Raw genomic sequence first — 13629 nt, 5'->3', positions numbered from 1 at the left:
GAAGAAGAAGAAGAAGAAGAAGAAGAAGAAGAAGAAGAAGAAGAAGAAGAAGAAGAAGAAGAAGAAGAAAAGAGACGTTCACGTTAAAGGAAACATGTTCGACGGACGCGCGCGCAACTTCCCCCACCCGGAAGGTGAGCGGTTCCTGGTAGTGGTTCGGCCGGATGTTGATTTAAAGGGCCCCTGCTGCCGGCCTGGAGGCAAAACTATGACCCGGAGAGCTCAAGTGTCCCTGGTGAACTAGTGTACCGGGGGTGACGGAGCAGGGGAAAACTGCTGCAGCTCCGCGGTGAGTGGGGTTGCCGCCTCCCCCGCTCTGTCTGGTTTCATCCTCTATGTAGGTCCTTCCACTTGGACCACTCCCCGCTATAATCCGCCCTCAGCATTCCGAAAACTGCCCCATTGTAGAACGTTATGTATCCCACATTGCGGACTCGGGACTGCGGCAGTGTGCATCGGAATTGGTTGGGAGATGGGCCTGTGGGCTGGTCAAACCAATATATATATATATATATATATATATATATATACGGAGTATATATATGGCAACGCACGCTCAAGAAGAGATTTTCCAGAACCCGGGGCGTCTGACCGCGGACCGTGATATCATATCATACTCTTTACGTACAGCAGGATGACCGGGACAGCGACACCCAAGCTCACAACCCACGCTTCACTATTCATACCGAGGTGAATTGAACATGGAACAAGTCAACGTCCCTCCGTAGCGTTCTCAGCAGGTGGATATTGTCCTGAAGAACTGCAATCGGCCAACACCGTCAGCATCGTGTCTCCTCTCCTACAGCCGCGAAAGAATAATGAATAATGGGCCGTGGGCCAAACTTACCGCCGGGCTTCTCCTTCGCCTTGGCATGCGCGTCTCTGCTCTCCCACCCGAGAGCTGCCCTCGCCAACTTATCATCACCCTCTCCCTCCAGCGGGACTCCCGTCCCGAACGCACCCCCATAGAAGCCTTCCGGCCGATCCTTGTCCAAGGTATTCAAGAACGTCCCCAGGTTGTTCGTGAAGCCGTCCTCGGTACCGAACGCAGTAAAGATCTCGGTAGTCGGTGAACGGACGGCATCGGACCAGCGCTGGAGCTGGCTTTGGGAAATGGCAAACACGAACGTCTTGTCTGCGTCGGGAAAGAGCTTCTTATTTACGTAGTTGAGTGCCGCCTCAGTGGTGTTCCATTCTGTCAAAGGTCGGCGTGACACGATTAGCAGCGAGAAGCACGAGAGGAGGGGGTTTGGGGCGGAGAACCTCTCTTCTGCACTCACCAGTGTACAAAACGAACGTCCCCGGATCCTCGAGCTTGCGGCCGACAAGCGTGCTCCGGTAGCCGTCTACCTCTGCGATACTCTTCGCATTTTGTGGGTCCAGTTGCTCGCGCCCGGGGAAGGTTTGGAAAACGACGGCGATTGGCTCGGCCATGTCTGGCAACGTCGTGTTTGTTCAGAGAAGTTGCGTCTGTTTTGAGAGTGGGTGGGTTGTCGACGACAAAGAAGTAGTCTCGTGCGTGCGTGCGTGTGTGTGTGCGTGTGTGTGCGTGTGTGGTTGAAATAAGGCGCCGAGTACTTGGTAGCAGACGGAGACCTGCCGAGGGTTTTTATCTTGTGGTTGGCGGGCAGTTACGACCTAATCACATCATCATCCTCATCATCATCATCGTCAAGTACTACCGTATCTACAGCGACGGGCCCATCAGGCTCTCTCGCTCGGAGGTCCAGCTCGATACTTGCAATAAGACTGCCCCCACTCCACCTTATTATAAAGCAGAACCCGTGCAATGCAGCCTTAAACCCCGAAATGTTTGGCTCAGATCCGCCGAAGCTCTCCTGGCCAGGAAACCATCCCTGACTACCCTCTCTCTAAACACAAGCTTCGCTTCCAGCTCCGAGTTATTTACTTGTCGAACAATCACGTGGTCTTGCAACGACCCCGACATTGCCCTGAACAGATGCCGCAGTCGGGCTCCGGAGCCACTCCCGGCGATAGGCGAATCCCGTACCTTCTCCCATCAGCTCGAGGGAACTGAGGCGGCACAGCTTTCCTCGTCTCCGAAATCTGGTTGCGCGAGTAAGCATGCCCGCCGCCCTTTTGTTTATCCGGTATACACAAGGGAGTTTCTCCTCAGCAACCATGTTACAGCCCACCGAGGATGAGCTGATGCGTCTTCTTAGGCCCGTGTGTGCCCCACATACCGGCCGAGTCCCCGAGACGCTAGGCCCGGAGAAAAAAAAGCCCCGCCGTCTCGGAGCGCCGTCGGTTGGCCGATGAGCTTAATACTCATGATATAGTTAGTATGTACACAACTATCTTGATACTTGTCCAGGTTAGGTAGTATCCAGAAGCATTTCGCCCAGCTCTCGCGCGGACGTGAAGGCTGCTTATCTCATGTTGCTTCGTGGACTCGGGCCACAATCACCCCACTGAACCAGCTCGCAACGAAAGAGCACCTCTCAGATCATCACCACTCTTGTTAGTGCGTCAGGACCGTGAACGCCCTTTCCGGTCAGGTCTCCTGGTTGCATTGTAGCCACTGGCCAGCTTGGGGGGTTAAGGCTAGTCGCACATCGCTGACATCGGCCCCAAACAGCCCGCCCCAGAAGCCAAGAAGTAGCCGTATCGGTCTTCATCTCCGCTCTCCTCTTATTCCTATTGAGGAGCAACGGAAAGAACCCGTGGAATCTGACGGCTTTACGTTTCATCGCCGGTTTGGAGCCGTACATGTCATCAAGCCCAGCTTAGAGCATACGCACACTGTCATCACGCTACACGGTAGGGGAAGCAACGGCCCGGAGTTCGCACAAGAACTCGCCGAAACAGCAGCGTCTGGTCAGCAGCCCCTCGCCCAGAGGTTCCCAACTTGGCTGTGGGTGTTTCTGTCGTTCAGGAGCTCTGGAGCACTGCCTTTGAAGAGACGCTGCCTGCGTGGTTTTTTTGAGGCCCATTCGATCACGAACACATCGGTCAGTGAGGATTTGCAGATGGATGGCATTAGGAAGTCGGTCGCTTATATCCAGTTGGTCCTGAGCCCAGAAGCCGCAAGACTCGGCGGAAAGAAAGAGAAGTTGATCTTGATGGGCATCAGCCAGCGGGCTGCTATTTGCCATGTGGACGCTGCTGTGCCGGGAGAACCTTGACAGTCGGTTTGGGGGGCATTCGTAGGAGCCAGCACCTGGCTACCATCTGCAGCAAACATCCAGGGGTTTCTGAAGACGTTTGTGTGAGGTGAGAGAGGAAACAGCCAGTAGCAACTCACTCTTACCTGCATCATGCCTTCCCAACATAGACTGCACCACGCAGCAATTTCGAGGAATCGTAAGGCACCTAAGGTCAGGTACCTAAGGCAGACCATTCCAAGGGTAGGGAGGTTGTAGCAGTGTTCTCGGGGCGTCCAAAATTTCCATCCATGACACGTACGGTCCAAAGAGGGAAGGTTGAGAGCCAAAGGGGTCAACTCGCAATCGTTCCGTGGCTTTTATTTCCGTCCCTGCGAGGGTGAAGCTCACCTTCTCTTTCAATTCCTCGCACGTTCGGCGGGAGATCTGGAGAAGGAACTCTCGTTCTGGGGCAAGAGCCTAAATGGATACCTTCGAGACCAGCAAGCCCGACCGCTTGCACCAGTCGCTTAGCAATGCGTGGGCAAGTTTCCTCGGCGCTCAACAGTGCGGTCGCGAGATCGGCTCCCTCAGGAGGGCTCTTGAAGAACACGCCCGGGAAACCAACCTCTCAATTGCGTCATTGCAGAGAGACGCTGCGACCAAAAATGAAGTCCTCTCCACTGCTATTTCCGACGCCAAGTTCAAGATCGACCAGCATGCTGCACATCTGAAGGAGATTAGCGTCTTGCCGGCCCAACTCTCTACTCTTCAGCTGGCGCTCGAGCAGGATAAGGAAGATACCTCGAAGAAGATATCCGAGCTATCTGAGAAGGTGGCGGCTCAAGGGAGCTGTCTGGACGGGTTGCAGTCTAGTACATCTCAGGAATTGGACGCAATCCAAAAGCAATACCGCTTGGCGCTCGAGGAAGTTGTGTCTCTTCAGAACGAGTTGAGGGAGGCTCGAGCAGATAAGCTCGCTTTAGAGCAGAGGCTGGCTGCACTCGAGAACCGGGTTGCGGCCTTGGCTCGGGGCAGCAGAGAAATGCCTGACGACAATGTCACGCTCCTGAAGGGATTTCTTCCTCCTTGGGGAAATCCAATGGCACTGTTGGATTCTCAACGACAACACGAAACTCTCGCGCTAGGTTCGGTATTGCCCTCGTGCCAGAAGGACAATCCGCGCTCACAAACCCCATCTGCCCTCAATGGGAACAACATCCGTGAACCCCCACCACGTCAGATCGAAGCGGACGGCCAGCAAAACGTCGGCAAGGATAATCTGTCTCCAGCAGTTACAAAGAGAACGATCGAAGAGCGGACACAAGAAGCGCCCAAACGCCCAAGACAACACGAGGATGCCTGTCAGGATATTCGTTCACTCTACCTCGTCTTTCGGGAGAGATACAAGACAAACCCGCCCAAATCGGATACAGCCTTCATCTGGCAATTCATGGGCAGCATCGAGGACCAAGCCATGTCGAAATACATCCAAGAGTCGTTGGCCGCCATGCTGCCCGAGCACGTCACTCCTTGTAGAGACATGAGGCGCAAGAATCCGCGAAAGCATGTGAATATCTCCAGGCGGCTGACGTGGAGAAAATTCCGGGAGGCACTGGTCAATATCCCGGGCCCGTCTTGAGAGCTCTTGAGGATAGCGGAGGTGATGGACCCAACAAATTTGCGCGTCAGGGTAGGGGACAGGTTTGCTGCATACGTCGGAAAGGTGGCCATCTCTTGCTAAATTATGTGACGGTAGTCTGTATAAGCCATGTAGCTGCGACATATTTCAGAGTGGGTTACGTTCTCGTTTTGTGCTCCTATCATAATATCACTCGGCGATTAATGGGGCAGGCACTTCAGACGGCACGCCACAACACCTGTGCCAGGGTTTATGGACGGGCATCTCTTCAGTTCGCTTGGGAGAGGTTCTCCTGATGTCTTCCGTATATGATTAGAGAGCGGCACCGCACAACCTAAATGACCGAAGGGTCGTGCAAAACTATTCACATCCAACCGCTCAACAACGGCGAGGCTCGTCCGAGGCCAGGTCTCACACACCGGACGGGCCAGCCTACAGGCCAGCGAGCCACGGGCGCAAGAAGAAGCAGAAGTAGGAATCTGGGTCACAGTGCCGGGGACTGCGAAATAAATTGAAATGGTCCTCGAGAGGTCAAGACGATACGCAACCGAGAGAAACCAGGCTCCTAAGCTAACGAACCATTGCAGACCACGGACGCCTCTAGCTCAACCACCACACCTTCCCCGTCCGTCTAACAACATGTATGTACTTGAAAATGCGGAAGAGATAGAAGCTGAAGAAGAAGCCCAACCAATCAACCAACGAGATAGCGTTCATCGCCCCTCGGAGAAGAGATAAAGGAAGACCTGTTGCACACCATCCCATCCCCCCCCCCCCGGCGGGCCACCCCTCCCGGGGCCAACATCAAGCCTGCCACCTCCTCGCCATCTTTGGCCTCAAACCACGCCGCAGCTGCCCTTGTCCCGCCTCCTCACCCTGACCGTCGCCGCCGCCGGCGGCGGCGGCGTCTGCATCATCGAGCTGGTAGACGCGGATGGCCCCGAGCAGCCAGTAGGCCTCGGAGAAGGCCTCCGGGTGGGCGGCGACGTAGTCCTCGCACGTGTCGGCCAGCGCGGCGCACGCGCCGTCGGCGGCCCAGACCCGGCCGGCCCAGTCGCCGCAGAAGGTGGTGTCGAAGACGAGGCTGTGGTTGGCGAAGTGGTTGCCGATCGGACACTCGGCCCCGCCCGCGAAGACGGCCAGGGGCGTGCCGAAGGCGGACGGGTCCAGGCTCGTCGTCGTCGTCGTCGTCGTCGTCGTCGTCGTCGTCGTCGGAGTGTTATTATCCTTGATGTTGGTGTTGTTGTTGTTGTTTCCTCCCGAGGGGAAAGAAGAAGAAAAAGAAGAAGAGAGCTGGCTGGCGATGGGGCTGTCCCGCGGCAGGAACCAGACCTTGATGGCGGCGTCTGTCCACTCGACGGCGTAGACCCCGCCGCCGGCGGCGTTGAAGGCGGCGCCGTAGTTGTCGGGCGCGCTCGTGTCCTGGGTGCAGCCCTCGCCGCCCTGGCAGTCTGCCGAGACGAGCTTGGTGCCGGGCGAGGCGCCCGGGTTGGAGACGGTGCAGCCGGCGCCCGTGTGGAGCGAGACCGAGTTGGACGCCTGGCTGTTGACGCCCTCGACGATGTCGATCTCGCCCGAGTTGGGCCAGTCGGGGCCGAACATCCAAAAGGCCGGCCACAGGCCGCACGAGCTGGAACCGGCGGCGCCCGCCGGCATGTGCGCGATGTCGGCGACGAAGAGGCCCCTCGTGTAGGCCTTTCGGGACGTCAGCCGGACCGACGCTCGGCCGGTCGTCGTCGTGCTGCTGTAGTCGACGCCGAGGTAGACGCCGCCCGAGGCAAACCCCGCGAGCCCCTCGCGGTTTGCCGTGTCGCCGTCGACGTACTGGACGAAGCCGTGGGTCGGGTCGGGTTCGGTGAAGAAGTCGAACTCGTCGAAGAAGTTGCTTGCGTCGAACGTGTCGACCAGGGTGTAGGAGCCTGCTCGGGCCGTGCTTGCTGCCAGCGCGAACCCGGCGAGGCTCGATCCCGGTCGAACCATCTTCTGTCTCTAGCGGTATGTATATATATCGGACCCTTCTCCTTTCCAAGTCCAACACAGGTTGGTTCTTCTAGGAACACCTGCTCCCCGCTTATTCCGTGAAACTTCGAGGAGCGAGTAGTAACTGTTGCTTGGCTGCACCTGTCGAGTCTGTAATAGAGGCGGCGGTTCGCAAGACGAGCAATGGCCCGTCTCCAGAGATGGTTTCTTTGGAGATACCAGGCGCCCCGTAAGGAGAGAGAAAGAGAAAGCAGTCGAGGAGCGGACTCGGGGAATGACACCTCGTCGTGTTAGGGTGGTGCATAAATGTACTTGGACATGGACACACTCTCCTCTATACAACCGAGCCCAGCTCTGCCGGACAATAGCGATTGAGAAAGCCAGGCGTCAATAGCTAATGAATGGCTCTCAATAGCCGACCGGCAGCAACTCGACGATCGGACGGAACGACGAAAGTAGACAATCAGATAACAACGCTACAGCCGCATAAGGAGAGACGGGACTGCAGTGATTGAACGTGAACAGAACAAGGACCGGCAAGGGGAGGGGGGAAATGCACATTACGTGTCAAGGCCGAGGGAGGTTTGACTTGATAAAATAACGACTCTTGGTTTGGGCCTCACATATACGTGCAGATATCGGTTGCAGCAGCGCCCTTTCTACATGCGGAAACGAACAGGGGACCAAGGTGATGCTTGTATGTACATGTACTCCCTATTCCACGGCTCAGAGGTGGTGGGTGGCCAGTTGAGCGGCATTCACCTCGAGGCATGATTCGTCCTCCGGAGTGCCCCTGAAGTGGCTGGCAATGGAAACAGGTCGACATGTAAGCAGGGCAAACAACGAGACGCTGGCGGGATGACGGGAACGGTCAGAATGGCTCCGTCGGGATCCGTCAGGAACGCACGCAAACTCGGGCTGGAGGGCGTTGGTCGTTGGGATTCATTCCCCTTGGCTCCGCAAAAGGGAAGGAAAGGTTTGTTTCAGACCCGCAGAAACCGATCGAGACCTGGCAGCCCAGGGGTTAGTTACGAAGTACGGTCAATGTTTGGCAGAAAGGGAGACGCGCAAAGAGAAAGAACACGCCGCTTGAAACGCTGTTTCCGGTTTCTTTGTCGACGTTTGTTGCAAGTTTGAGCAAACCAAGGCCAATCAATCAGCTCTCTCAGTCGTCTCATCGCACCGCAGGCCCGCAGCAGTCCTGCAAGAGCGGAATGTGCCGTGGGGCTCTCACCCCGCCGCATGCGGTTCGTGTTCAGCACTCGAAGAGCACACACAGCACCTAACATGGAGCGCATACTTCGTATAACAAAGCCCTTCCTGCCCATGATCTGGTCGCACACGCGCATCTCCTGCATCGTCTGGGTTGGACTCTCCATTAACTATGACAACCCGAGATCCGTCTATATGTCGTCCTCTATCTCGAGTTGATCTAAATCGGGTTCGCGCGGAACCTCGAAAAGATGGTCTAGTGTAGAAGTCATTTAGTAAGTACATAATTGGTGTCGGACAGCGGAGGCGCTCCCGGACTGGGATTGGTAGGAAGCAAGCACCCGTCTTGCGTTCCCTCACGTCCCGGCGAACGGGAAAACTCCCCTGCCTCGTCCCCCAAAACGTGTTAACAACGATCCCTTCCGTGAGTTCATCAACGCATCAGGGGAAACATTCATTAAGTCCGCACAATGCAGCATCCCGAAGCTAATGACCTGCCGACCCCGCCACTCCAGATCCAGTTTCAGTTTGGGTGTGAACCTGCCCAGGGGAAAAGGAAAAGAACTCCGGCTTTCTCAGCAGACCAAATCTCGATGCCTGCTCGGGATGGTGGTAACGTATCTCAGATGTCGAGCTTCTCCAGTAGTGCTGGCGGGCCGGGGATGGAATGTCCACACCTATGGACCGCAAGCGAGACCCCCCAAGCTGGGCACAACGCCAAAGAAAAGAAAAAGAAAGAAAGAAAGAAAAAAAATGCGACGTCTCCATCTCAAGTTCCGACAGCGGCGGGCCCGGCGGGCCGGGCGTGCTTTAGAGCTTCACCCTCTTCCCCGTGAGCTTGAACCAGATCTCGGCAACAATGTCTTCCTTGAAGCGCTCCCACGGGTTCCGGTTGAGGTAGTAACTGAGCTCGCGGAAATGGTATATCTCGCCCCAACAGTCGCGGCCCCACTCGCAGCCGGCCATGTTGACGACGAAGTCCCGGTCCTTCTGGTTATAGTGGATCCTCGGGTCGATCCCGTTCTCGGCGCACGCCCCTTCGGGGAAGCTGTTGATCGTGCGTTGGGGCAGGAAAGCGGTATGCTTCCGCACCCACGGGTGCGAGACGTACAGCTGCTCCAGCGCGTCCTGCTCCTTGTGCGTCCACTCCATGTGTTTCTGCTCGTACGCCACCGGGTCCCACCATATGTCGAGCAGCCGGTCCGACCACACGCTTCGCCGGACAAAGAAGGAGCCCAGGTTGAAGCCGGAGCAGTCCTGCGACAGGATGAGGTTGATGGAGCCGACCTTACCGTCGCCTACGGGGCTTCGCTCCTCGGCATCGAGCCAGGGCTCGGTGAAGGGGTGGGTAATGTTGAGGGGGTTGTATTCGTTGATGTCCCGGTAGACGTGCTTTTCGAGCTTGTTGAAGATGTGATCCTGGAGCGAGTACGACGGCTCCATGATGAACGTATTCAGGTCAAGCCACCAAAACCTAGAGGGCGGGCGTCGTCAGATCGAACCCGGGGAGAAGAAGGAGGTGGCAAAACTTTGGTCAGCAACATACCACTCGGCTTCGGGATACTTCCTCATGGCCGTGCGGACGTGATCGACCTTCTCCCAGCTCTCGCGCCACTCGTGCGCATACCGTTTCTTGGTGCTCATGTCAACGATTTCGAGCTCGTACCCCCAACGAGCAACATATTTCTTCTTATTTTTCACTGAGTCGCGTTCGATCGCCCATTCTCGCGCACCCTTCCAGTCCATCACGCCGCCGCCGACATTGGCCCCGAGCAATATCACAAACTTCTTGCCCTCCCCAAACCAGGGCGACCTCCGCCAGTGATATACCAGGGCTGGCCCGCCCCCTCAATGTTAGCCTAATCCTTACCCGGGTTCGGCAGGTTGGGCATTGCCACTCACGGCTATTGTAGAATATGATGAGGGATAGCAGGAACGCAAGTAGGATTAATATTCTGATCTTCATCTTCCTCCCCATGCGGGCCATGATCCCTCTGACCCGCCCGAGTAGCGGCACGTCATGGACAGACCACCTGCCACGGCCAAGTTTTTCCTTATCGGCGTAGTATAGGCTCGAGCCAAAGCGCGGAAGGCTGCTGGAGAGGCGGCGCATGTGTCGTCCAAAGAAGCTCTGGCTCCTGGTCGAGAAGGAAGGGTACGAAAGACCGGCGCCCTTTCTTAGCCTGGAGGATTCCCACATGGCTGGTGTACCGCGCGATCCCGGGAACGCCGTCGTCGGGCTCGATCGACCGCTCGGAATGTTGAGGCCCGGGCTCGTCCAGCCGCCGCCCGGGATGGGAGATGGGCTGCGAGACAGAGACATTGGGGTATTTGGGGTGCCTAGAGAACAACAACAACAACCAAAAAAAAGGACAACAAGAAAGGTTCTGGTGTTAGCCCAAGGCGTAACGCAACCAACCATCGCCCCGCCGGCCGTGCAGGCACCCGACGGGTACCACAGTCCACGGCAAGGGGGCGAGCGAGTGAGCAGGGTGTGCGGAGTACGGAGTAGTTATCCGCGTACCTGGAATTGGCGAGAGGGGCCCCAGAGGCCGATGGGGCTGAACCCCCAAATACTGATAGTCTCCCAATCGGAGGGTCGACGGGGGCGCCGTAGCCGAGGACCGCCTCCGGTGATTGCTCCGGGCAGGGCGGTCGCTGAACGACGACGACGCGCCGCCGAAGCTGAAGAACGCCAGGTTGGAAGGTTTCGGCTCCCTGCTGGCGTTTGGTGCCACACGGGGAGTCTGGACGGAAGGTGCTGAAACTGACGTGACGCGACTGTTCCGTACTATCTACGGATCACCGTGCTGCGCCGATTGTAGCCGGGGGCGACGAGTGGTGCGCAGCGGTCGAATGGGTGCGAAGTTCTCGCCTGGTTCGGATGTGTTTTTTGTGTTTTGGGGGGGGGCGGGCTGGAGGGGATTCGTTACGCGGCCGCTTGCGCGGTGTCACCGATAGGTAAAACGGGGTGCGCCAATTGAGAAATCAGCGGTGGCGCCTCAGATCGACCAGGCCATCTCCACCTCGTTGTCGCTCATTGGATGTGTAGCGGAGTAAAACCGTTTGGTTGTTACAACTTTGGACGTTCATCAATGTGGCCAAGCTCTTGGAATCCCCCCTTGCAGCAGAGGTGGCCGTGGACACTTAGCCTCACAGCAGTTTTGCATTAGACCTCCCGTTTCGCTAGCGAATGCTACCCTGGAAACCACCGTGCCACGGTCGCATTGGTCTGCCGAAGGAGTCCAGACATGGATCTTTTTTTTTTTAATTGCACACTTTCTCTTTCGCAGAGAAATCTAACCTACAAGTACTCTGTATATATAATCAAAATGCAAAAAAAAGTATTTCATCGACTTGTAGTATTCATTTTTGTTGCTTTTCGTCTATGGGACGTACATGTTTTTGGGGACTACTCCATATGTTTGTGGGGTGCACTGGCCTGTGTTTGACATGCCATGCGATGCTGCTGCGGTGTAAACCCGCTTCCTTGTCTGAGATTCAATTGCACCCCGGATTTATCGTCATTTCTTTTGGCGGGTGTCTCATATAATCTTATCTTGACTGCAGACTCAAGGATTGGCATACCGAACCCGGTTTGTAGCAAATTAGTTAACGTTACTACGTATCTGATTGATCTCTCACACACACCCCTGAAAGCGGCCCGCACCTGGCTGCCCCATCTCAATAAATCCTAAAAAGCACTTCTGGGACACAAGCAGGACAAAGGTTTCTCCAGAATCTAACTGCTTCAAGTTGCTTCAAACTTGGTAGTGTATGTACCGTATACGACTTTGCCGTTACGTGCAATGCAAAGAGAGGAACTGTGCCGAATTGGACTTAGAAGATGGGCCTCGGGGAGTAGATTCGGCAGGAAATAAGGATATGTGAAGACCGCATATCACAACAATCCTGCGGATGGGGGATGGGACCTGAACGGGACAGGAGGGAGAAGGATGTGCCGATATTAGGGCAACCAGGCGTAGCAACAGGAAAGAAGATACAGTTTGTTACACCACGGATTACCCAGCCTTCCCTAGCGAGCTAATTAATGACCAGCTTTGCACTTAGAACCATGTGCAATTGACAGCTCATTGTTGGCGAGGAAATACTATGTTAGGTATGACATGCATACAACGTAATACACTGACCTACTGAGTACCTGCTGCACGGAGCATATACCCTACAGTGATGTTTTTTGTGTATGTATGCCTGTGTACTGCGATTGAGAATAATTTGATAGTCTGCTGCTGATGCATCTCGAGGTCAACGGACAGTGCTACGTACTTTGTAGCAGCATGGTCCTTGACAGACGAAGCCTGGGCCAAATCTAGAGGCTCTGCATACTGGAGGGAGCTTCTTCTTGCTGCGTGTCAGGAACACGAGAAGATCGCTACGCGACTCTTCAAGACGGTTGTCACTACTGAGGGGTGCCGTATCGTATGGATGGACATGCATGCACTCCCTGCACCTCGTAGCAGATCATGCCAAATTGTCCCAATCCAAAGTAGTTAAACCGTATTGCGTAGGGAACGAAACTGGTATGCGTGTCTGCAACACGTCCGGCTTCATACCCTTTGTACCTAGCCCTTTCGCCTTGTCCTTCACCGCGACATCGGTCGTTCCAAGAATTGGAAGCAGAACAGCGAGGCACCTGACCAAGGTCCCGGGCATCCTTTTTTTCCTCATTGTTGCCCAGGTCGTTTGGGAAATTAGATCAAATAGCTCACACAAGCCGATGCGCACTACCGCGTACTTGTATTCTGTAGCTCATCTGACGTGGCATAGTTATCATCCTTAAGCGCCGACACGCGCTCGCTTGTGACATCGGGCGGTTCACAGCTCAGCCCGGAGCCGCTGGGGTGGGCCGCCTGCGGGACGAAACCCGGCTGGGGAAACGGCTTGGCATCTGGGGAACATCGGACCAATGTTTGGGGCCGGTTGAGCGCCGACAGCAATTGGCCATGCCGCTGAATCGAGCAATTCGCGACAAGCAGCCAATCACGGTGCGGAAAGCAAACTCCGGGCGGCTCACAGCGGGCCAATGCCTCCAACACCAAGCGACCACAGAGCGCTTATTTCATACAAAGAGCCCCGCTACCTCAAACGAGGGGCGTTCTCGCTCTTCCACAAAATGTGCGCTTCTCAACGACGAGACGTGCGCCCTGGGCAAGGGCAAGGCAAGGGCAAGGCAAGGGCTGCGACCGGCTAGCTACTCTTCCGCGCAGCTATTGGCGGCAGCGGCTGTTCAACATGAGAGGAAGACGGGCCGTGCAAGGGCCGGAAGAGAAAATGAGCCGAGGGCGGCCATGATAGGTCCTGGAAGCGGATCTGGAATATGGGTGGTTGCGGGTGTGTAGGGAAAAAAAAGGAATGCAAAATGGAAACAGGAAGCTAAGGCGCCTGATGAGAAGGAGCCAGGCCATGCCATGCGGCGCGCTGGCAACCTCTGGCCTTCGGACTTCTCCATGCCTTGTTCCATCTTGAACCCTTTTGTTCTCTCCTCTCGAATCTGTCATTGTCTGTCGTTCGACTCGCCCGCAATCCGTTCTTTGGGCCTTTTTTTCGATTTTGTGTCACGCGCCAGAGGCAACGCCTATTCCTGCGGCCACGTCTTTCTTCTCGTTCTCTTTGACCTCAACCAAGGTACCCGACCCGAGTCCTTGTTCAGGACTCGAAACATGTGGCGGA

At 55.9% G+C, this 13629-nt stretch overlaps 5 protein-coding genes across 5 annotated transcripts; 1 reads left to right on the top strand and 4 right to left on the bottom strand.

The window, feature by feature from the left end:
* Positions 1 to 680: 680 nt before the first annotated feature.
* Positions 681 to 1434, bottom strand: P884DRAFT_268692 (uncharacterized protein; the record flags this gene model as incomplete). Its single annotated transcript, XM_069442219.1, has 3 exons — positions 681 to 760; positions 848 to 1195; positions 1281 to 1434. The coding sequence occupies 3 exons, from the start codon at positions 1432 to 1434 to the stop codon at positions 681 to 683; spliced, it is 582 nt and encodes a 193-aa protein (XP_069298889.1).
* A 2154-nt stretch (positions 1435 to 3588) lies between these two features.
* P884DRAFT_298659 (uncharacterized protein) lies at positions 3589 to 4746 on the top strand (the record flags this gene model as incomplete). The annotated part of the gene is made up of 1 exon (XM_069444621.1): positions 3589 to 4746. The coding sequence occupies one exon, from the start codon at positions 3589 to 3591 to the stop codon at positions 4744 to 4746; it is 1158 nt and encodes a 385-aa protein (XP_069298888.1).
* An 804-nt stretch (positions 4747 to 5550) lies between these two features.
* Positions 5551 to 6726, bottom strand: P884DRAFT_196570 (glycoside hydrolase family 16 protein; the record flags this gene model as incomplete). Its single annotated transcript, XM_069437990.1, has 1 exon — positions 5551 to 6726. The coding sequence occupies one exon, from the start codon at positions 6724 to 6726 to the stop codon at positions 5551 to 5553; it is 1176 nt and encodes a 391-aa protein (XP_069298887.1).
* Positions 6727 to 8075: 1349 nt separating this feature from the next.
* On the bottom strand, positions 8076 to 8728 carry P884DRAFT_257947 (uncharacterized protein). Its single transcript, XM_069441199.1, has one exon. It carries the CDS (start codon positions 8704 to 8706, stop codon positions 8425 to 8427), a length of 282 nt encoding a protein of 93 aa, XP_069298886.1. The 5' UTR covers positions 8707 to 8728; the 3' UTR covers positions 8076 to 8424.
* Positions 8729 to 8748: 20 nt separating this feature from the next.
* P884DRAFT_196818 (glycosyltransferase family 34 protein) lies at positions 8749 to 10261 on the bottom strand (the record flags this gene model as incomplete). Its single annotated transcript, XM_069438011.1, has 3 exons — positions 8749 to 9412; positions 9485 to 9773; positions 9841 to 10261. 3 exons carry the CDS (start codon positions 10259 to 10261, stop codon positions 8749 to 8751), a joined length of 1374 nt encoding a protein of 457 aa, XP_069298885.1.
* Between the last annotated feature and the right edge of the window lie 3368 nt (positions 10262 to 13629).

The sequence above is a fragment of the Thermothelomyces heterothallicus genome (assembly GCF_042370625.1).
Source record: "Thermothelomyces heterothallicus CBS 202.75 unplaced genomic scaffold P884_scaffold_7, whole genome shotgun sequence".
NCBI classification, from domain to species: Eukaryota; Fungi; Ascomycota; class Sordariomycetes; order Sordariales; family Chaetomiaceae; genus Thermothelomyces; species Thermothelomyces heterothallicus.
This window is presented reverse-complemented; position numbering and strand designations above follow the sequence as displayed.